Source organism: Mytilus edulis, chromosome 4, assembly GCF_963676685.1.
Source record: "Mytilus edulis chromosome 4, xbMytEdul2.2, whole genome shotgun sequence".
Classification (NCBI taxonomy): domain Eukaryota; kingdom Metazoa; phylum Mollusca; class Bivalvia; order Mytilida; family Mytilidae; genus Mytilus; species Mytilus edulis.
The window spans coordinates 6,836,766-6,861,787 of record NC_092347.1 but is presented as its reverse complement, the minus strand read 5'-3'; the positions used below and the strand labels follow the sequence as shown (position 1 = coordinate 6,861,787).

General features: G+C 31.7%; 1 protein-coding gene across 1 annotated transcript; it reads left to right on the top strand.

Moving 5' to 3' along the window:
* Positions 1-15,829: 15,829 nt before the first annotated feature.
* On the top strand, positions 15,830-23,087 carry LOC139518837 (tRNA-uridine aminocarboxypropyltransferase 2-like). Its single transcript, XM_071310454.1, has 6 exons — positions 15,830-15,993; positions 18,410-18,500; positions 18,817-18,911; positions 20,977-21,169; positions 22,248-22,376; positions 22,831-23,087. Exons 1-6 carry the CDS (start codon positions 15,899-15,901, stop codon positions 23,011-23,013), a joined length of 786 nt encoding a protein of 261 aa, XP_071166555.1. The 5' UTR covers positions 15,830-15,898; the 3' UTR covers positions 23,014-23,087.
* The last annotated feature ends 1,935 nt before the right edge of the window (positions 23,088-25,022 follow it).

Genomic DNA, 25,022 nt, shown 5'->3' with positions numbered 1-25,022 from the left:
GATATGGTTTAAATGATAAGATGCAAGTCTTGTCAAAAATGATGTGTCGACTGTGATATATGTTTTTTATTTGGTGTTATAATTTTATTAGTTAATAATTTAAATTATATTGTAGGTTTGAAGGCATGGGGTAAACCCAGTTTAGTTATTTCAGATTCAATTTTAAAGTATCTTCCAGAGATGAGGAATACGCAACTTCATGCCTTTGGGGGCCTGAGTTGTGAAATGCTTTTAAGGAAATTAAAAAACAGGGTATTCACCTGGTACCATTTTAATAATATAATTGTACATGTTGGTACAAATGATGTATTTAATATAAATGCTAATTTATTTGAAAAATACATTCGTGATATTATACATGAATTGAGAATTTGTAATCCAGATTGTGTTATTATTTTATCTTCTGTATTACCCAGACCATGTGATTTTAATCAGTCTGAATTGTTCGTCATTAATTTTAACAATGTACTAAAACAGTTGGCTTCCTCTCTAACTGATGTCAAATACATGCAATGTGAGAAGACTTTTTATAGTAGAGTGAGAAAGCCAATTAACACTTTGTTTACAGTTGACAAATTACATTTGTCCACCACTGGTCTTAATAAGGTTTTTAGCTTTATAGCTAATACTCTTGCACATGTTTAAATCCTTTAAGGTAGAATGAATTTTATTTGTGTTTGAAACTTGATTAAGAATTTAAAATTCAAATTTACTGGTAAATTGCAGCTTAATTTTAGGAGAAGGTTTACTCTTAATCTCCGCACGAGAGAGAGTAGACTTTTGATCCTGTTTTTTCTATTATTCTAGAAGGTTTACACTGTTGACTCTATCATGCATCCTTGTTAGTACAATGGTTAGTACACCTGTCCTTGTGATGGGGGATCGAGGTTCGAGTCCTCGACTTGGATTATAGAAGATGGTGTAGACTCACTCTCTTATTATTTTAGAATTATTATAAAAGTTGCAATTTGCAGTTTCTGTGATTTGGTTATTTTTTTGGCGGACCTTCGGTTTGGCGGGTATGAAATTTATATTTCATTTGTATTTCATAGAATTTTTAATTTGTTATGCTTCACTCTTTAAATTTATGAAGATACTACTTAGTAGTTCTTTAATTCAGTTTATTTGTCAGTTATAATCTATGATCACTTTGTATTTCATTTGTATTATATTCTTGACATATGTATATATATGATTATGACTACCTGCTAAGCCTAAATAAAAGTTTTTATTTAAACGGTATTTTCTTCTGAATTAATTTGTAAATTTTTGATTAAAAATGATTAATTAATGAAGAATCAGAAAAACAATTTAGTGAACTGGTAAATGGACAATTGGTCTCACTTCATTTAACAGTGAGCACATAGCTGGTCAAGGTTTAGTTGCTCTGCTTTCTAAATTAAATTAAACACGTTTTTTATTGGTCAAGCAGTACAGTAATTTATATTGGATAACAATTTCAATTTAAAAGTAGAACTCACTATTGATTTTCACTTTTCAGAAACACCAGAAAACAGGTAGTCAACATTTTTAATAATTTAGAATTTTTATGTTTAAATATGTCTTAGTTTGTCGTTGAAACTTCTATCAGCGTAGCCAATTTGTTAAAGAACATTGTGTTTCGTCGTTTGTTCTTTTTTCAAAACCCTCCCTCCCATTCCCTTAAGGTGGAATATGTTTGTACGAGGCGGGTATGAAATTTATATTTCATTTGTATTTCATAGAATTTTTAATTTGTTATGCTTCATTCTTTAAATTTATGAAGATACTACTTAGTAGTTCTTTAATTCAGTTTATTTGTCAGTTATAATCTATGATCACTTTGTATTTCATTTGTATTATATTCTTGACATATGTATATATATGATTATGACTACCTGCTAAGCCTAAATAAAAGTTTTTATTTAAACGGTATTTTCTTCTGAATTAATTTTAACTATTTGCTGTTTCCTTTGACATCAGTTTAGGTCCTGGCCCACCACCTGTTTGCTTTGAATATGTTTTCTTCATCACCATAATGCTTTTTGGCCAGTGTTTGTAAATTCTGCCATTAGTTTTAACCTCTTTGTCTGTTCGACAGTGTAAACTTAGAGCATTGGTTTGACATGGTATGCTCTTCCAGACCCCGTTCGTCTTTGAATTTGTCACAGAATTTGTAAACTTGTTTCTTAAGATGGATAGGTTTTCTTGAACAAGTTGCTGCAGTAAAGAAAATTCTGATGAATCCCAGTTTAATGGTATTTTTTTCTTCCGGCATCTACTTGGTTATCCATTTTGAATCTGTACAAAATTCGCCAAAATGCACGTGAATGAGAGAACGGTATAAGAATAAGTTGATTCTGGATTCAATAATACTTAAAATTGTTAAATGACACTTAATCAAAAGTGGGCGTAATCAAGCTTTGAGCAACGGATTTTAAACTTTTGTTTAACTAATTAATATTTAAGAAGTTAAGTATCATTTATCTTTTAAATAACGTTTAACTTTAATGACGTTTGTGCAACCCAGTCTTGGTGCATATCTTTATCATTGCATTAATTTCCAATACTGTGTTGGTCTGTCCCGATTTGACCATGGAGCTCAATTTTGTCGGTTGGGTTTAGGTTGGTTTTTGCATTATCATCTAAATTAAGTTTACAATAAGTATAGCAGGTACTTGGTGACGATATTTCATTAAATTCCAGATCAAAGTATATGAATATTGTATTTATTCATTAAATAATATATAAAATACTGTTTTATGCTTTAATGACCTAGTTGACTGGATTGGCGAAAGTTCTACATTCTGTAATCTTTTTTAACATTGTTGCAACTCTTTGGCCAACATTACCACCAGTTGTATATCATGTATTGAAGAATGTATAGAGTTAATGCATCAAAAACGCTTTTGTAAATTGACAAAAAAGAAATGTTTAAAACAGGCTTATAATTTTGTGCGCTCATTGAGGATCAAAAATTCAAAAGGGGTTTTAAAAACAAAATTTCCCTAAATTAGTTTAGGTATTCGTTGTTATTATGTGATTATCATGTCGGAATGTATTATTATATTATTTATTTATTATTAATTCAAATTTAATTTATTGATTTCCATATCAATGATTAAACACGTCAATACATAAGTGATGTCTGCTAAATAAAGGCAACAGTAGTATACCGCTGTTCGAATGTCATAAATCGATTGAGGGAAAACAAAATAGGGTTACAAACTAAAATCGAAGGAAACACATCAACTATAAGAGGAAAACAACGAAACAACAGAAACATTGAAGTGGAACAAAAAACGACAATGTAACATACACAAAAACGAACTTTAAGATAACACCTGCCATTTTCCTGACTTGGTACAGGACATTTTAAGAAAAAATGATGGGTTGAACTTGGTTGTGATACCCTTGGGTAGAACCTCGACAAGCAGTGGAAAGGACCCAGTGTGTATCAACAAATTAAAAGAAAATTGTAATGTTCTTTAACAAATACGTGTGTAAATACCAACTGCGAAATCAAAAATTCAAAAACTGATGGTTCTCAAATGTTCTGACACGTCATTATATAACAAAAGTATGCTTTATGCATGATAACTTTTACCAATACCATTACCATACGGAATTGTGTTAATGTATGTATACAAATATTGTTTAATATAGTGTATGGGATTGGTAATGTTTAAATGTACTTGTTTGTAATGTATGAAGAAAGCCATCAGAAGGAGACTGTCTGAAAATGTTTGTAATGGAAATAAACTCATCATAGATACCATTCAGGATTGGAATTATGCATTTGCGCCAGGCGCGCGCTTCATCTACAAAAGACTCATTATTGACGCTCGAAATGTGTTCTCTCAAAAGATATTATTATCAGTATACAGGGACAACTCGAGACACCACTTTTCTCAGAAGTTAAAACAAATGACAAAATTTTCTTATTATTCATTTTCATTTTGGTTGCTATCACTTGTAATCAATGTAGGATGGTTAAATATTTAATATTTAATCTTCAAAGTATGTAAATATGAACTCGAATTTGTTCTATTTGATGAAGGGATTGTTTTTCAATTGTCCACATGACTTCTCTACGAGGAAAAAGTAAACATGGTCTGAATTTATTCATCTGTCACTGTTCCTTTTTTCAAATCCATAAATTCACATACATCGTGCTACTACTTTTTCTAAACTTCCAAAAACCTCCGCTCAATTTGTCTGTAAATCATATTGACTGAAAATTGTTATTATTTATTAAACAGATTTCTCTATTTTAAATGAAATATGCACGTTTAAAGCCATTACAATTGTTCACAATCGATGTTACCATGGACAAACAATATATCTGGAAACTAAATTAACTTTTTTATATGATATTGCAATAAATTTTGTTGAACAAATATTTCAATTGTTCATTTCAATGGATTTTTCGCCGTTTTTAATTAATTGATGTTTTATTCTTTATATAAAACCCTTTCCCTTTGTTATACCTTTTCAACATCAGCGTTTGTTTCATAAAATTTGACCCAACCATTGTTTTATTGATGTTTTGTTCTAATTTCAAATACATTTTAGATCGTTTTGTGGTTAATTAATTCATTGTGATATAATTTGATTTTCATCAGGAACTATAATCAATGATCAGACCAATAGACTTTAATATACTTCCTCGTATACTTTCATTTGGATAATGAGGTAGTATGTATGTTAGTTGTATTCCCTGTTTTAAGAATCTTCTTAAGGAAACAAAAGTTTTGTAAACAGTTAATTTATAAATATGACCATATCAGTGATAATAGTTATCAAAGGTACCAGGATTATAATTTAATACGTCAGACGCGCGTTTCGTCTACATAAGACTCATCAGTGACGTTATAAAGCCAAACAAGTACAAAGTTGAAGAGCATTGAGGACCCAAAATTCCAAAAAGTTGTGCCAAATACGGCTAAGGTAATCTATTCCTCGGATAAGAAAATCCTTAGTTTTTCGAAAATTCAAAGTTTTGTAACAGGAAATTAATGAAAATGACCATAGGTATACCAGGCTTATAATTTGATAGTTCTACAAATAATATGTATGTGTTTTTACGATGTATAAAATTTATTTAAACCAACATCTTTAAATCTTTGATTTTGCTATTGGCTGTTTTTCATGTTTTCAAATCATATGAAAAACATATGTTAAACATATGAAAAACATATGTTAAACATATGAAAATATATGTTGCAATTTTTCCTTTTGGGTTCACTTTGGGTCTTCTTTAGAATTCAGTTATCGTCGCCACCATGTGTTGTTATACTGGTAACATTCCCCTGTTATTTATCTATGAGCTGAAACATAGAGATCATATTTGGGAACTAGTACGTTAACAAAACAAAATATCTATGACTATTATATATATATATATATCTCCCCAAAAGAGACGTGGCTTGTGAAACAGCTGTAACAAAGTGTAACCTTACAAAGTCCAAATCCTGAACTTCAAAAGCAGTATCAGGATACAAATAAACCAATAGAACGAACATTTCACTGGCTCTTTCTTGCTAAACCAAGAATGAAAACATAAACATCTTAAACATCTACAATAGTATCAGAATTCAATAATTGTCAACAACCGGTAAATAACGGATGAAACAACAACTACTCATCTGTGTACTAAATAAAAAGTATGCCATCAACTAGGAGACAATCAATCACATTACCAACGACATCAAATGTGAAACAACATCTCACTATACTTGTACCTATACTAGCAGGCTTTATTAACTAAACCCTAGACCTAAACGGAAACAACAATGAAAGCGTATACCCATGCAAATAATGCTATTGCTATTTAACATGAGAGTGCGATGGTATGATATATAGAGCATCATAGATCATGTATTAAACTATGTACAATTGATAACAAATTCATTCAGAGATCAAACATACAATGACTCTGCTGAAAATCCGAGTGCATAAATGTGTCAACATCGAAATATGAAATGCCTTGATGAAATACATTTTTTACACATGACAGCAGGTAAAACAAATATAGTAAGCTAATTGCATACATTAACAGCTCAGATATACACTGGGAATCAATGTCAGTATCAAACAACACAAGCGACAAGGAAATCCAAACTAAAATCGTGAATAAAATGCATTCTTCGAACTCACTATACTCACTGAATTACCAATAAGAGGAGACTACCTCTTTGAAATGGTGTTGGCAACAAACCCATCACTGGTCAAAATATCGAAAATACACACCGGAATATCACAGTATGAAATGTTAGTCACCAACTACGACACTAAACCAAACTGCCAACATAGCACACACCGGAAGAGTTAATTGAACAGCGGTATACTACTGTTGCCTTTATTTACTCAAAGGCAAACTGGAACATCATAACAAAAGAGATTAAAATAACGAAAATCAGTAAGATGCAGGACAAAGAAATAAATGTACAAGAAATAGTGAAACCTTCACGAAAACACGTTTTCAAAGCATGGACAAACATATACAATCTAAAGAAAACGCTCTAAGAACAATGTATTTTGGATAAGCCATAAAAAAATATGGAAGCTGATAAACAAAGACACCAATAAGGTTTAACTAACAAGCTAAATATACGTCAAAGTATAAAAGTTATATGAAGTTCCAAGAAAAAAAATCAAAATCGAGTCTGGAAGGCAGAATACAAATACATCATTGGTACTATTTGCAAAGGCCTCAGAACAAACACATAACCTAGCCAATCTGGAAGAACATCAAATCCAGGAAAACAAACAATTTGGAGTATCACTGACAAAGATTAAAGGTGTGCTGACCAGTAACACAAAGCGAACAATCAACGTCAATATCCAAAACAACAAAATACACCAAAGAATCCAGACCTGATCTAAGCATAAAACACAAGGACTGGAAAAAACTTAAGAAGTTAATTCATCCAAAGAATAGAACCAGAAGGTATACTTAACAGAAAACGGGAAAACATTTATTACAGAAACAACATCTGATGTAACTACAATCTTTCAAACAGCCACAGACATTAGAATATTACAAGCAAACATGCTCAGTGCAAAAATCTTGTGAATATTAAAAAAGTGTGACAATGGGTTAAATTCTGGCTTTTCTTGAGACACACAAAATTTGCTTGTCACCTTACATGACTTCATGAAAGCATTAGACGTCTGTTTACAAACTGACATTCCAATCTTTGAATTTTTCAAATTTTTTGACATTGTATCGCTTAATAAACTACTATAAAAATGGCAGAATAGTGTATGAACTTCAAGGTCGAATAAACAACTGGGTAATAAAAGTTCCGTACACTGAGTAAAATGAATGAAGGTTGAAGTAGGGAAAATAGTACTATTACATTTTCCCAGCATTAGGTTGGCCTTTTGTGTCCCAAGGCAGGTGAAGGAAGTCAACATAGGAGCGCTTTGATTGGATCTAGAGAGTGTAACTTGTTGCAAAAAATGCTACATCCTGATCACAAATAACAAGAGCCAGAGCTTGTATAATACGAGCAATGGTGATATACTCATCTAAATTATATGGTTCAGATAAAATATCATGATCCTACTTGGCTTCAATTTATGAAACAGAATAATAAATGTTAATAACACACATAACTGTTTTGTCCAGGTTTTTATCATAAATAGTGGTAAACTTATAAAATTGTTAGTATTGTCGCCTATGGCAGAATAAATAGTACCGTTTTTTCCTGGTAAGAGAACAACACTCTGAAGAAGTTTAAATGGACTTAGGAGTCCAACAATGAAGAGTACTGGGACCGTAACTTTTTAATGACCTCCCATACATCGTCAAATTATAACTATTGCTATCCTGCTCACTGATGACTGTTTACTATTTACTCTACGGAACAATTGAAAAGAAAAAGCCCCCAAAACACTGCAAGGAGATTTTGTAACTTAGAAGTTTAGGCAAACAACTAGAGTGCAACTTGATGCAAAAAATGCTACATCCTGATCATAAATAACAAGAGCCAGAGCTTGTATAATACGAGCAATGATGGTATGCTCATCTAAATTATATGGTTCAGAACAACCCATACCTAAGAGTGCAAATATTCGAAAATCTGGTGTGGACCACACATCGTATAAAAATGTAGCACTTAATTTAACCCTAGATTTTCTCGAAAGGAAAATTAAGCTACTACCAAATGTAAGAAAACGGCATATGTAGTAGGAACAACGATAGAATATACAGCTACAGTATGTGACATGACCGAATAATCATTTAGGTACAGCCCGACTCGGGCTCATGGTACCTGTATGTCTTTTCTTCGTAAATTCCTCCGCAACGGAGCACCCGTGTCACACGGTAGTAAAATATAGACCTTATATTTACATTAAACATTAATTAAGGTGAGAGGTACGTAAATGAACGCCTCTAGCGGAAAACGGGAAAATCGGCGTTTGTTACTATGGGAGTTATCTCCCGTACACCAGAACAAATATTTTCAAGATGTCGGAATATATTCCGCTTCGTCTGAATAATGGTCAATTTGTTTGAAGAGTATTAAATGTATCTCATCAAAATATAGCTAAATTGAAAAATGTAAAATGAAATATCTTATAACATTTAAACAGTGCTTTCCTCCCATGAAAATGAAAGAAACTTGGCATGTCGTGATGGCCGAAGAGCGACTAAATTGGGTTTACTGTCCTTTACTAATACTAGCTGATCAACTTAAAGCTTGCATAAAAATTATGTTTCTACAAAACTGTATAAAATACAAAGAATGGATCTCGGAACTAATTTGTTATAAATACCTTAGGGTAACTGTCCTTACATGCACTTACTACTGTAACGGCAACCCTATGTTTTAGAACAGTATTATGTCCCTTTAAAATGGACTGTTGTAAAATTAACATTTAATTACTATTGGTAATATGAATTATTGATAAAAATTGTTGTTTAACATGTTTATATATTTAGTTACATTATGGTGCTATAATTCATTGAATTTATTCTCATATTTTGTTGAATTTGCAACTTATAAATTAGTTATAGAGTGTTTATATTTGAATAGTATTTGTTAAATAACTGATGATTTAAATAATTGTACTAGGCTTGTTTTCATAAGCCATTTGGTTGATTAAACGACCGCTTATTTTAGCTTTTTAGTAAGAGCTTACTGGTGTTGCACACCTCGCTGTCTAACTGGTCTTGCACAGACCTCAGTCACTGTCTACACGTAAGGTCCAGCACAGACTTTGCTGACTAACTGGTCTTGCACAGACCTTGCTCACTGTGTACACGAAAGGTGTAATGCATTTCACAGCATCTAGACACAATGTCGCTATTGTGTCTAGAATTATAATGCATCTAGACAAAGGTTAAAATGACAGATTAAGCTATGTCACTTTTATGTGAATTTTAACTTGCTTTTTATATTCATGTTTCATGTTTTTATCTTTACAAATTGTTGATATTTGTTGAATTATGTAGTTTGCTAATAAACTATGAAAACTTGCTAGTGTTAAGTTTTGCAAAGCCAAATATGAAGGATCAGAGACTCAGGATTCCTATACCTACTCTTTACACGGTCTGGGGTAAAATATGTTAAAGTTGACACAGAAAATACACAACGTAAAAAACCCTCCGGTTACATTTTGGTGGCAGCGGTGGGATCCTGAGGTGAAACATCTGATCTTCTCATTAGGCGGCAATGCTATTGATACAGTTAAATATGTTAAGAAAAATTGTCAAATTTTAATATTGTGAAATAAATGCCATTATGCTTGCTTGATGTTAATTTTGATTTTAAAAGATATTGCCATGTATATGTATGTAATAATGATGAGTAATCATTTCAGTTTAGCTTTACAAAGACTGATTTTAGATTGGCACAGAGATAAAGTATGTATTGATAGTTATAGAATGTATAAGCAATTGCAATTAATTGCATAGATGAAAAAAATTCAAATGGTTTAAAAAAAAAGCTTAACTTAGATTGTTTAGATAGAATGGTATATTTTGATCATATTTGTCTTACTTAACACATTCAGTAATTACACATAGCTCAAGATGAATGTGTATGAATCGACAGGAACAGCATTGTAAAGTACCTCATTGTTGTATCCTTTAGACCCATGAAAAGGGCTGTCGCTTACATCATTTTATTTTATGCTAACTTGCTTCAAAATTATCATGTTTATGTGGATATAAGCTTGGATGCCAACATAATTGTTTCTTCCCGATTGACGTGTTTTAATCGCTAATGTGAGCCTCTGATTCACGTAATCGCTTTTGGCCTTTTATAATAAAGTGCTAGTTGTTGCATGATTGTTTTATTCTATAGTAAATATCTCTTAAACACATACAGAATATCTAGTACATTTTAGACAGTTACATTATTTCCATAGCATTTGACACAACAGTTTACTGGGTGACGATTCAGTTTAACTATTTGTTTAATTTTGTTATTAAATTTTTCAGCACTTGTTTTCAGTGATGGTGATGATATGAGATAATATATACGAGTGTTATAACTGATATTGGAGATGATATGGCCAGCATTTCTAGTGTTCAATTGATAAAGGAATTGGAATGTGTTCCGTGTGCAATATATATGGATGAATATACTGTTTGTATATAATGGAGATTCATACCAGCCTTGTTTTTAAACTTCATGGCTTCAGTTTTTTTTTTTAAGGAGGGAGGAATGTAACGGCAACCCTGTTTTAGAACAGTATTATGTCCCTTTAAAATGGACTGTTGTAAAATTAACATTTAATTACTATTGGTAATATGAATTATTGATAAAAATTGTTGTTTAACATGTTTATATATTTAGTTACATTATGGTGCTATAATTCATTGAATTTATTCTCATATTTTGTTGAATTTGCAACTTATAAATTAGTTATAGAGTGTTTATATTTGAATAGTATTTGTTAAATAAGTGATGATTTAAATAATTGTATTGGGCTTGTTTTCATAAGCCATTTGGTTGATTAAACGACCGCTTATTTTAGCTTTTTAGTAAGAGCTTACTGGTGTTGCACACCTCGCTGTCTAACTGGTCTTGCACAGACCTCAGTCACTGTCTACACGTAAGGTCCAGCACAGACTTTGCTGACTAACTGGTCTTGCACAGACCTTGCTCACTGTGTACACGAAAGGTGCTGTCTACACGAAAGGTGTAATGCATTTCACAGCATCTAGACACAATGTCGCTATTGTGTCTAGAATTATAATGCATCTAGACAAAGGTTAAAATGACAGATTAAGCTATGTCACTTTTATGTGAATTTTAACTTGCTTTTTATATTCATGTTTCATGTTTTTATCTTTACAAATTGTTGATATTTGTTGAATTATGTAGTTTGCTAATAAACTATGAAAACTTGCTAGTGTTAAGTTTTGCAAAGCCAAATATGAAGGATCAGAGACTCAGGATTCCTATACCTACTCTTTACACGGTCTGGGGTAAAATATGTTAAAGTTGACACAGAAAATACACAACGTAAAAACCCCTCCGGTTACACTACAATACTCCGGTAATCCGCGACAAAGATCAGAGACTTTAAAAATCGGGAATGTTGATATGTGACGTGAAAACGAAATGTAGTATACATTGATAAGAATATCATAAACACGTACATGCATTACACACGTAAACTCCCACAATAACAAATTAAAGCTTACACTATATATTGTCATTTTATTTATTGAAATTCCATAGCAAACTTTGTCACGGACTTGCCGCATTCAGTCATTTGCATCATTCAAAGAAATAAATTTTCCCAAAACAACTGTCAACGTGAGTGAAAACGGCTAGGACGTATAATATTCAATCCTCGACACACAAAAGGAGGTTAATACTAATATTTTTTAATTTGATATTCCTGTTATAACTGTTATATAACCATTTTCTCATATAAATATAAACATAAATCTTTCTTTATAGTGCTTTCTTTCACGTCCGCGATATGGTCTATAAATAGAATTTGAAAATGAAAGTACTAATGCTATTTTAAAACAAATAATTTATAGTAAACAAAATATTAAAAAGCAAAAGAGTTTTGTTAATTTAATTGCTTTCTGTGTGACATGAAATTTGTAAAATATAATGTCGGAAATTACTTCAGACGGGTAAACAAAGAGAAAGTGACAATAAACTTGAACGAAAATCTTAATGACTACTATTGTGATGGGGCCTTCCGCATGAACAAACGGGAACTCCGAAGTAAAACTGTCTTTCACAATGAACGAAAATTTAAAAGAAAAGAATACACGTTGCTTTTCCGTCAATTTGAATTGAATGGAACATTTTGAATTACAAGCTCCCAGCATGAAAAAGCGGCAGGGAAAAATATAGATCCGCTGATTGAAAATTACGGCTTTACCATTTACTGCCACTTCAAAAATAAAATAATTAGCAAAGTATATATATATTATACTGAAGATATAGAAATGTATGCCCGCATCAATCAATTCATTTCAAAATGCGCAAAATTTCGGAATTACAGTTATTTCGATTTCAGTTGATACTGTTTATATATTTATACATGTGCAAATGCTGCTATAAAAAAATAGAATAAGAGTTTTTATTTTTGCTTTACGTATTTCTTCTCAATTTTCGCAAAACTTGCAAAAAATTCTAAAGTACTAACAGGAATATTGTTGGTATAAATTACGAGGTCCTAAAGCTGTTGGCGATTTCCAATCTCTGCAACATCTAATACATACGTTAAAATCCCTCGAAGACGGTTCTTCAAAATCACACGCAGCTTTTCTATTCAGTACATTGTAAGCTTGATCATTACAGCTCACAAAATCTAGACTGGATACATTTATCTGAACGTCATCACGGTAAAGTGTGTTCAAAGTCTATGTTGAACAATTTATAACAACACATAGCTGAGTGGGGGATAAAGCAGATTGGTATCCCGAGAAAACATTGTCAACGGCGGCGAAGCCGAATAACAAAAAAAAAAAAAACAAAAAAAAAAAAAAAAAGATAAATAAGTTGAAATTTATATACATTTGTTTTTAGATATTCACATCTATGCACTGTCCGCACTATAATAACGGAACAAAACCAACGATGGAGAAAAAAGTAGAGATAATATGCAACAAACTTTGAAATATTCTTTTTGTTGGTCTTTTGCCTACAATTTACATTTATCCCACATCTCCTTTCATGTCATATTAAACACACTACTTAAGTTTGCAAATGACCGGTACTATTTGGAGAGAAGTATGTGTTCATGTTTATGTTGTGTTCTCATGTCTTTGAACCATAATTTTATATATTTTATATGCATGACCTCCTGCAACTATCGGAGGATTAAAAGTTAAATGTGGTGATATTTTATGCACACACCGTAGCAGAGGGGGCATTACTTTTAACACTTGTGCGTCTCTCCGTCCGTCGTACCGTCGAGAATTGGTTTCCGTTCTCTAACTTTAGTTTGCCTCAGCCAAATGTTAGAAGACTTATACACAATGCTGATTACCAAAAAAAAAAAAAAATCACAGATCTAGTTTAAATTTTGGTGGCGTCACTTTTAAAGTTTTTTTAGTAATATCACTTTATAACATCATATGCAAGCGGGCGTATCTGTGTCCCATTTATTTACCATTGTTTGTCCTTTGGTCGTTTTTCGTTTTTTTCACAAGACATTGTCAGTATGTTTTCGGCTTATAAGTTTCAATTTCCCGTTGCGCGGTATATTTCGCCTCAAATATTGTGAAGCAGCAATATTGTGGTCGAATATGTGAACATTAAATGTATCTCTTCATTCGGAGAATCTATTTTAATGATAGATATTTAATTGTTTCTGTTCAATAAGTTTATAAACATATATTCTTAAACATTGTGTTTTTAATCTTTCCAGAAATATGTTATAAATACATTTTACTTAGGACCTCGTATAATCACTGAAAAAACAATAATAGGTAATCAATCCTTTTTCCAGGATAATATGCTCTACAGCGCATTTGAATAGCCAAACAAATTAAAATGAGACAGTCGTTGTCTTTACAATTTTGCTGAAATAGCCTTGACGTTGCGTAATCCTTTCGGCGACGTCATGATTTTTCTCTCTTTTCCCGTCAACAACACTCTTTCAACGGTTGATATATGAAAAAGGAGTTCGGTAACCCCATGAAAATTATATATCAAAAGAAAGGAAAATAATACCTTAAAAACATTTCATTTTTATAGAAAAATCGTAGGATTGGTTTAAACTGCAGAATAAATAAAGCTTGGAATTTCTTATTTTTGGTTCAAATTTGACGTTATGTCTATGTACTTTATGTTGTTTCATTACCATTTTCAAATGCCTGGAACTCGGAAATTAGATCGGTGACCAACTTAAATTTTTCGATTTTTCATTATCTTTCAATAAGTTCTACGTGCATACAATTTCTTTTAAAAATCACAGGACAAGCCATTTACGTACCTAGCTGTTACCTTAATATAAAAGAGAAGTGGTAAAGGGATATATTTACAGGCCATTATTTATCTTTTAAGTATACTTTTTAAAAACATTAAAAACATTAGTAATGTTAAAAAAAAGTGTTAAAAGGAATTGATAATAGTTATCAAAGGTACCAGGATTATAATTTAGTACGCCAGACGCGCGTTTCGTCTATATAAGACTCATCAGTGACGCTCATATCAAAATATTTATAAAGCCAAACAAGTACAAAGTTGAAGAGCATTGCGGATCCAAAATTCCAAAAAAATTGTGCCAAATACGGCTAAGGTAATCTATGCCTGGGATAAGAAAAATTAATCCTTAGTTTTTCGATAAATTCAAAGTTTTGTAAACAGATAATTTATAAGAATAACCACATTATTGATATTCATGCCAACGCCGAAGCATTGACTACTGTATGTACTGAGATTCCGCCAATTAAGACGCACCCCTTGATTGACTGCAAGGGTACAGCGGATCCATGTACACTCCCTAAGGATTAATGGAGATGTGTCCTTTACAATATTATCCCACCACCAGAACAATCCCCACCCAACACCGCCCAAGGGAGCGTGTAGGACACCGGGAAGTCTGCTACTGTGCTGGTGATACCCTCGGGGACGAAACGTCCACCAGCAGTGGCATCGACCCAGTGGTGTAAATAGTTATCAAAGGTACCAGGATTATAATTTAGTACGCCAGACGCGCGTTTCGTCTATATAAGACTCATCAGTGACGCTCATATCAAAATATTTATGAAGCAAAACAAGTACAAAGTTGAAGAGCATTGCGGATCCAAAATTCCAAAAAAATTGTGCCAAATACGGCCAAGGATAAAGGAGATTAAGATAAGTCAAATTGGTGCTCAAGAATTTACAGTGGAAATATTTACATCAGTTAAATTACTTGCATTAATTACATGTATATGGTAACTCATAAAATTTAAGAGTGACTTATTTCAAGTGAATAAATCCTTAAAATTGTTACGATTGGATATACAAAAATAATTAAAAGCTAACACAAGTTTATATATGATATATGTATTAATGTCCTTATATATATATATATATATATATATAAAATATGTAGTCCTTGTCAAGTCTGATCTTATTTGATATGTAATTTTGATAATTAATTTCAATAAAATTGAAAATAAAATTTATAAAATTTTTAATTTAACAGCCATTATAGTTTAGATTTGTGTCCCTTGGGTGAAGATCACTCTATAACGTCCTAATCTTCTTTTGCAACAATATTCTATGTGTATGTAGTCCATAGCATAGATCTCTGCTAAGATTTTCTATTTCAGTAATTGTCTTTGGACTAAAGTTCATTATTTGATGGCGACGGCTAGATTCTTTTCGGTTCTTTGTGATATCGAAATGACAAACGCAACTAGTGTTTCACTCCCTTTTCCTAAAAGTACCCTTTTCCAACGTAACAGGGGAAAATAGATTTATAACTTTTCCTAATGGAAGAAGAAAACTTTGTAGAATCTCTTTTTGAATTGGCAGACAACTTAGAAAAACCAAAAATAAACAAAAGAGATGTTTGTTCCAGATGCAGGTAGAAATATATTGAAAATCACATCACATTTGAAAAAGTTAATTTCTGGAACATATGTAAATACTTCAAATTCTCAGATCTGCAGTGACATCACAACATGTAACTGACCAATCAATGATTAGCATTTTTGCTATGTAAACAATGTTGAGAGGTGATGCGGATAAGATTCCTCTAGATTTTCCATAGACTTATTGCAAATTAATTTAATTGATATATATCGTAACCAGTTGAATATAGTAATGTTACTCTTTTAATACTGTTAAAGACACTATATAATATCTTTATTTTGATTTTTAACATACTATAACCTCTCGTTAAAAAATTATCGGCAATATAAATAATCAGTAATCCCCTTCAAATAGATGAAAAATCTAGAGGATTCCGGATGGCATCACCTCCTGACAAATGTAAATGCCAGGATGTCCGGATCTGAGAATACTAACTTGTCACTTGACGTTGAGCTAACAACTAGCTGCGGAACCGTAGGCGTAGCTTTTAGGCCTTAAAATTGTCTGCAAATAGTAAAAAAATAACATGAGGACCTAAGAGCTACGGTTCCGCAGCTAGCTAACAACAATCAATCAATTCTTTTTCTCTCTCTAAATTGATCACACTTTCAGTAGATTTTAATATGAGGCAGGCATAACCTGTGAATGGGGACGAAGTCTGTATGTATTATTTTCTTACCTAGCTCAAACATGTTAATAAAGGAAACGGAAATACCGTAACGTTCCCGATTTCGGTTCTGTGGTTAGGGATTTAGCTGTGACGTTGTTTAAATTATGACGTCATATTCAATGTAAACAAAAGAAACGCTTCCATCAGGTAACGTTTTTTTCAAATCAAACAATTATTAAAAATGAAATTGTATTGAGTTCCAATCTTATATTTTACTAGACTGATACATATAATTTTCTTTTCAAAGTCTCATGCAAACAAGACAGATTTCTGCGCAAATGCGGGGAAAACCGGAACAGGAACTGGATCTGAAAAAAAAAGTTAACGATTTTGAGTTCATTAGTAGAATGAAAAATTCGGGAAATTTTCCCGATTTTTTTTTTTTTTTTTTTTATTGATTTTTCTACCGTAATTTGGTTTCTTCTCAACTCTTGAGTACAGGAATATAATATCTAGCATTTACATTTAATTTGTCCAAATAATTATTAAGCTGTCTTGAAACATGTGAAAGGCAATTTTTTGTTGTTGCTTTGACACCTTTAATACTGCAACTGTGTATACGTAAAAGCATTGATTGTGAATTTGCATGTAAACTGGTGTTTTTGTAACAATCTTAAATTTAATTGGTTATGTAACTATGGTTAAGGATATTTAATCGGTCTCAATTATTTTAGAAATTGTTTTATTGATCAACTTATAACTGCAAATATGTTATGATGTCATATTGGCCCATAGAACCTACCCATGTTTTATATTAAAAAAAAAAACCAGTTGAGATTTCAAAAGACTACAAAAGCCTCCCATTGATATGTGTAAACCCTTCCTTGAAGGGTTCACACAATAGATGCAAAATTGTTTAAAGGTTACTGGTTTTATTTTGAAGTTATTAAATATCAATATGATTTATAAGGCATCTTTGGATCATAACCCTTGGCTAGCATAAATGTTTATGAAGTTGCTAAAGATACATGTAGTTTTAGTAAATGACAGAAAGATTCATATTAAAATGTAAAACTAAACATGCTAAAAAAAAGCTGATTATGCACAAAAGGATATAAATAGTGCTGACATAGACAAATAGATATTGGGCATGATTTACAAGTACACAAAACTTGAAAATGCAAAAAGAAAAATATATTGAATCAGATTAGGTGGATTCCTATATAATACTTGTCTAAATTGTTTGATCAAATATTCTTATCTTGAGATCTGATATAAAAATAAGAAGATGTTCTGTTGTAAGATTGCTAATGAGACAGCTCTACACACAAGACTAAATGACACAGAAACAACTGGTCGCTGTACAGCCTTTCAAAATTAATAAAACCAATACTGCATAGTCAGCTGCTACATGTACATGTATAAAAGCCCCAGAAATGACAAATGTATAACAACTAACGGCATGAATGTACAATATAATGGTTTCAAATGAAGAACAAATATGTTACACAGCAACAACAACCACTGAATTACAGGCTCCGTATACAAATAGTCCAGATTATTGTAATATCTGCAGAGGGTATTTTATAGATCCTTAATCGACACATGTTGGTGTTAAAGCAAGCATTAATAGCTTTCCCATGTTTTGGAATAGAGATCATATAAATGCTTATTTATGAATATTGCCAGAAACAAATAAATGTGAAAAAATTTGTGGTTTTGAAAACAAAGAAAAAGAACAATAAAGAAAGGTCCAATATTTTCATGGTTTTATCAAATGTTTGAATTATAATTTCAGGAGACCAGCCACTGTTTGTTGGTGTCCATTTTTACCATCAGAACCTATACAAATATCAACAACAGTATTTATTTTACAACACCCATTTGAGGTAAATTTTAAAGATATGAATGTTTTTTAAAATTAAATATGCTTGAATGAAGATAACTATTTTAAGAGAGTGAAAACTGTACAAGACTTGACAACAGGTTTTTTTTTCTCAACACCTCATGCATTCTATACATGAGCTGTAGAAATGTAGATCTTCTGTCACCAGGTCTGCAAATTTCAAAAAAATATCATAAGGAACAATAGAGCTACGAGCCTGCAGCTATCTTTATATATACCCCCTTTAAATAAACTACATGTACTAATATATAATACACATATGGTGACTTTTTTTTAATCAGTTATAACATTTATTCCAGGAATCAAGAAATTTAAAAACTGCTCCAATGTTAAATCTCAGTCTAGCACCAGAAAAGTGTCATTTTTACAGATCCAAAAAATTTCCAGAACACAGGTAAAAATTATATTGAATAAGTTTATTCTGACTTTTATACATAAATTGTCATCCGGCCTTTTTTTGCTAAGTTGCTCATCCTGCTGTGCCTTTTTTCAAATTTCATCCAATGCCCCCCCCTTAAAATTAAATGGTATCTCCCTAAATCTAGTTTTGATGTAATTTTCTTTGCACTGATTTTTGAACTGATGCTGTTGTATAGTTAATGACACATTTGTTTCTGTGGAAACTGAGAGACTAAGAGCTGAATGTAAATATGTGCGTACTTGAGTACTTTTTATACGACCGCAAAAATTTTAATTTTTCGTCGTATATTGCTATCACGTTGGCGTCGTCGTCCTGCGTCGTCGTCGTCCGAATACTTTTAGTTTTCGCACTCTAACTTTTGTAAAAATGAATAGAAATCTATGAAATTTTAACACAAGGTTTATTACCACAAAAGGAAGGTTGGGATTGATTTTGGGAGTTTTGGTTCCAACAGTTTAGGAATTAGGGGCCAAAAAAGGGCCCAAATAAGCATTATTCTTGGTTTTCGTACAATAACTTTAGTATAAGTAAATAGAAATCAATGAAATTTAAACACAAGTTTTATGAACACAAAAGGAAGGTTGGGATTGATTTTGGGAGTTTTTGTCTCAACAGTTTAGGAACTAGGGGCCAAAAAGGGGCCCAAATAAGTATTATTTTTGGTTTTCGCACCATAACTTTAGTAAAAGTAAATAGAAATCTATGAAATTTAAACACAAGGTTTATGACCATAAAAGGAAGGTTGGGTTTCATTTTCAGAGGTTTGGTCCCAAGTTTAGGAATAAGGAAAATTAAACTTATTTTGATTTTAACAAAAATTGAATACTTGGGCTTCTTTTATATGCTGAATCTAAAAATGTACTTAGATTTTTGATTATTGGCCCAGTTTTCAAGTTGGTCCAAATCGGGGTCCAAAATTAAACTTTGTTTGATTTCATCAAAAATTGAATAATTGGGGTTCTTTGATATGCCAAATCTAACTGTGTATGTAGATTCTTAATTCTTGGTCCCGTTTTCAAATTGGTCTACATTAAAGTCCAAAGGGTCCAAAATTAAACTAAGTTTGATTTTAACAAAAATTGAATTCTTGGGCTTTTTTGATATGCTGAATCTAAACATATACTTAGATTTTTGATTATGGGCCCAGTTTTCAAGACTGAAGTTGGTTCAAATCAGGATCCAAAATTATTATATTAAGTATTGTGCAATAGCAAGAAATTTTCAATTGCACAGTATTCAGCAATAGCAAGAAATCTTCAATTGCACAGTATTGTGCAATAGCAAGCAATTTTCAATTGCACAGTATTGCGCAATAGCAAGAAATCTTCAATTGCACAGTATTGTGCAATAGCAAATATTTTCAATTGCACAGTATTGCGCAATAGCAAGAAATATCTAATTGCACAATATTGTGCAATAGCAAGAAATTTTCAATTGATTGGAGTTATCTTTCTTTGTCCAGAATAGTAGTTGAATCAACTTAAATCATTGTTTTATACAATATACAATGTATATTCACTTTTACTACCAACTGATAAATTAAAACAATCTTTACCATTCAGTGATAACAAGCACTTTATTTTACATTTTAATATTTTATGATTTATTTAAATGAGTAGTTATTGTTGCAAACTCCATTAGGAATTTGAATTGAGATCAGTTTTGGAAAAAGGGAAAGGGGGATGTGAAAAAAAAATGGGGGGGGGGGGGGTAAATTTTTCTCATTTCAGATTTCATAAATAAAAAGAAAATTTCTTCAAACATTTTTTTGAGAGGATTAATATTCAACAGCATAGTGAATTGCTCAAAGGCAAAAAAATTATTTTAAGTTCATTAGACCACATTCATTCTGTGTCAGAAACCTATGCTATGTCAACTATTTAATCACAATCCAAATTTAGAGCTGAATCCAGCTTAAATGTTGTGTCCATACTTGCCCCAACTGTTCAGGGTTCAACCTCTGCAGTCGTATATAGCTGCGCCCTGCGGAGCATCTGGTTAGTAAATAAAATTGTAAATGCCATATTTTTTTTGGTAGATTTCCAGGACTTTTAGAGCTAATGAAACAACCCAACACCTTACTACTGTTTCCAGGCCCTGGGGCTGTTGATATATCTGAGTTACCACCAGTAGGGGATGATGTGTCATATAACTTGGTACTGTTGGATGGAACCTGGGGACAAGCAAAGAATATGTTTATATCAAATCCTATATTACATTTACCAAAAAAGGTAAAATTGTGGTGCAAATGTATAAATAGTTGTAAAGGTTTTGGTTAAATTGTTGCTACTTTGTATGATAGTTCACTGTAACTAAGGTGCATCAATCAAAAGGTTGGGATTTCTAACTTGATTGTCAAAGTCATAAACTGATTTAACATAGCAGATCCTGGCTTCTTCATCACATAATTTAGTGTTGCAGACAAAACTTTGAAATTCATACTTACAAATGTCACATCATGTTCAGTTCTGATGTCAGTTATGGAAAAAAAGAACTGCATACTCTTGTTTGGGTCATTATAGACTCTTATCCAAAGAAAATCAGAATAATAATTGAAGTATTACGAACTAAAGTTATTTCAGTGACAAGATAATTGATAAATTATATATAAGCACGGTTAAAATCTTTAATTCATTGTAATAGAAATATTGTTCAAGAGATGCTATAGTCAAAAGATTAAGAAGGTATAGTTCCAATTTTGAATATTTCCACACAAAAATTACTATAATTTACTAGTGGAAAATTTTGAGCACATACATGTACATGTATCACAGAATATTTACATGAAAAGTCTGTTCATATAGACAAACATTGTGGTAAATATTTAGTTGGTACTTGCAGGTGCTCTACAGTTACAATCAATAACAAATATGGTGGAAAGTAAACAAACCTTGTGAAAACTAATGCCTCTTCTTTTTCTTGCTTATTGTACTCAGTAATCTGCGCACTTGTTGGGTAGGTTCAATTTTGTACAATAAAAACTTTACAAGCCTGAATTTGGAAATAATGTCATCAAATGCAAAACGAAATTTTTTGAACATATCCCATTGCAATAATAAAATCCCTGTAAAATTAATAGAATATGGATTTCATTAAAAAAGATAACAACTGCAACAAAACCAAAAAATTTAAATGCCACTAAATAGGTTTTAGACTGAGAAAAAATGGCATCTTCATGATTGGTCCTGGTAAAAATAAAATCAAGTTGGCCAAACCTGCATATTTATTGTTGATCCTGAATAAGATAAAAAATTGAAAAAGTGAAAAAAATCATGTTTTTTTGTAGCTTCTTAGTTTTCTTTATTTCAGGTGCAAATAAACTCTACTATAAAAAGTAAATATGTGATACGTACTCAGCCAGATGATGGTTCCCTGTCTACCCTGGAAACTGCAGCTTTTGCTTTATCTGTGTTAGAACAGATTCCAGACTTATTTGATGTAAGTACTTTGTCAAATTTATTATAGCGGAATGAGGTCTTAAATACAGATTACAGATGTATGTATAAATGCATCTTTGAAAGGCAAGATATTATATGAACTAGGCGCTGTCTTCAAATGAATTAGAAGCTGTGTGGGTTGCTCAAGCTAATTTCTCCATTGATCCACGAGAGTGGTATAAAGTTCAAGTTTAGGAAACACAATAATATAAAAAACATTAAGTGTCATAATGCTTAAAGAACAAGAAAAGAAAGTCTTCTTTAAGAAGATATTTTCCATGTACATTAAATGGCTGTTTTACCAATTCACATGCAACATGAACACATTGAAGTTGATGCATAAATAAAAGTGAAAGGTGTAATAAAAATTGCAATCAAGTTGCATGCAAATAACCCTTTACTAACTTCATTATTTATGGATTTGACATGATATTGACTTTTAATTGTGTTAACAGGTATTGACCAAACCTTTAGAAGCCTTGTGTCAGTTCCAGCTAAATCATGGAGCCTGTACTCACCATAGTAGATCATATAAAATAGAAAATGGATTGTGGAAGAAAAAACTGTCTAAGAAAGCTATAAAAAGGCTGGAAGAAAAGAAGAACCAACAAACATCAGATGGAAATCAGCAAAGTTGACAAACATTTTTTTATTTTATTTATTTTAGTGTATGCAGAGATTGATTGCTTTATTAAAGATTGTACATGAACAACTTTATTTCTTTCAAATCAAAGATATTAAAAACAAATAACTTGTCTACACGTCTGTCAGACAAGGTTCACCTGACCTTGACCTCATTTCATGGATCAGTGATGATTGTTTAAGTTATGTAATGAAGGTTAATTTCTTAAATACTATAAGCAGTAGGTCAACTATAAGTGATGTATGGAATGATTGTATAGGGTACATTGTCATCCTGCATGTTTAATCTGACATTTACCTAATTTTTATGATCATTGGTAAGTTTTATTTTTTTTTGTGTTTTCACACACATAGCCAAGGCGTGGGGTTTGAGTGGTTCGTATGAAACCACCTTTTGAAAACAAATAAGCATTGTATAAGTCGACGCTCTGTTTGAATTGTAACTGTTAAAGTTGAATAGGATTGTATCGAAACCTCCCCTTCCCCCTTGGAAAATGCTGGCTACAGGCCTGTTTTCAGTCTGTTTTTCAAGTACTGTAAATTTAGAAGTATTGAGTGCAATCAGAAATAGACAAAAAAGCAAAATTAATTATTGTGATTTAAGGAAAATCTGTATACAGATATATGTTACAGTACTAGATATAAAAATGCAATTTCTTATTATTGTGATACTCACCCAGTCAAATTATTTGCATAATTTAAAAAGAAACCTAGCAATAATTTCTGAATTTACAGTACTATCAGCAAAAGGTAAACTATACTTGGTGCATGGAATGATTGTTAGGTGAACATGTATGTCTGTTGTATCATCTGAACTTGACCTCATTTTTATGGTTCATGAATCAATATAAAGTTTGTGTATTTTGGTCTATACTAAAAGCAATAGATGAGCTATATTTGTTGTATGGAATAATTGTAAGGTGTCCATGTCCGCCTAGCAGATATAATCTGACTGTGACCTCATTTTCAGGGTTCATTGGTTAATGCTAAGTTTGTGTGTTTTGGTTGGCTTTTTATTTATCATAAGCAATAGCTCAACTATATTTGGTGTATGGAATAATTGTACAATAATTAAATGTACATGTCTCTTGATGCCTTTAAATATGTGTTTAAGAACATGAAGAGGATTAAGTAAGTTAGTAAGTATCTGACAAGATTTATCTGACGTTGACTTCATTGTCATAGATCTTTAAAAAATGTTAAGTTTGTGTGATACTTTAAATTAAACCTTTATCTTAAAGACTTTCAAAGTAAAATCAATGAACAGGTAAACAAGCAATGCACTCTTGTTCTGTTTTAATACAACCTTGAGAGGTGAAAATTGACCAAACTGTGTTTCTTTGTCATTCATTTGTTACCTTATAGGTGCAGCAACCCACCCAAGCTTACTGGTAAGATTTGATTGTCTCGCTGCGGAATTATAAACTCATAAAGTACAAGAAAATATTAAAAGTCATGTTCAATTAGTTTAAATCTCAGAAAATTTTTGGCAAGGGACACTATATATTCGAAAGAAAGTGCTATGTCAAATACAGTGGCAGATCCAGAAATGTTCATAAGTGGGGGCCCACTGATTGCCTAAGAAGGGGCCATTCCAGTCATGCTTCAGTGATTCCCTATATAACCAACCAAATTTTTCTCAGAATAGGGGGGGCCCGGGCCCCCTGAAAAACCCTCAAAATCCGCCTCTGAAATATGAATTTATTTTCAAAGTAAAATTCTTCATCTTTTTTTCATACAGCAATTAAATATGTAAGTTGAAAGATAGACAACTCCATGGCTATAGAAAGGAATTGTCAAAAAATAAAAGTTTCTAAAATTAAAGATTGGGTAACACCAGATATATAATATAATACAATGTTGTATTATATTCCACCACAGATACTTGAGGCCTTAATCATTTGTTACAAGATGTGCAGTCATTTGGGGATGAGATTTTATTGTGAGTATTGTGCAAACTTCAATTCAATAAATGTTTTCAATAAAATGATAATTTTATTTTTAT

Coding starts and splice junctions, on each gene's coding strand:
- LOC139518837 (XM_071310454.1), top strand. CDS start 15,899: ATGGAAGAAGAAAACTTTGTAGAATCTCTTTTTGAATTGGCAGACAAC. Junction 18,501..18,816: donor TTTTACAACACCCATTTGAG/GTAAATTTTAAA, acceptor CATTTATTCCAG/GAATCAAGAAATTTAAAAAC. Junction 18,912..20,976: donor AAAAAATTTCCAGAACACAG/GTAAAAATTATA, acceptor TTTTTTTGGTAG/ATTTCCAGGACTTTTAGAGC.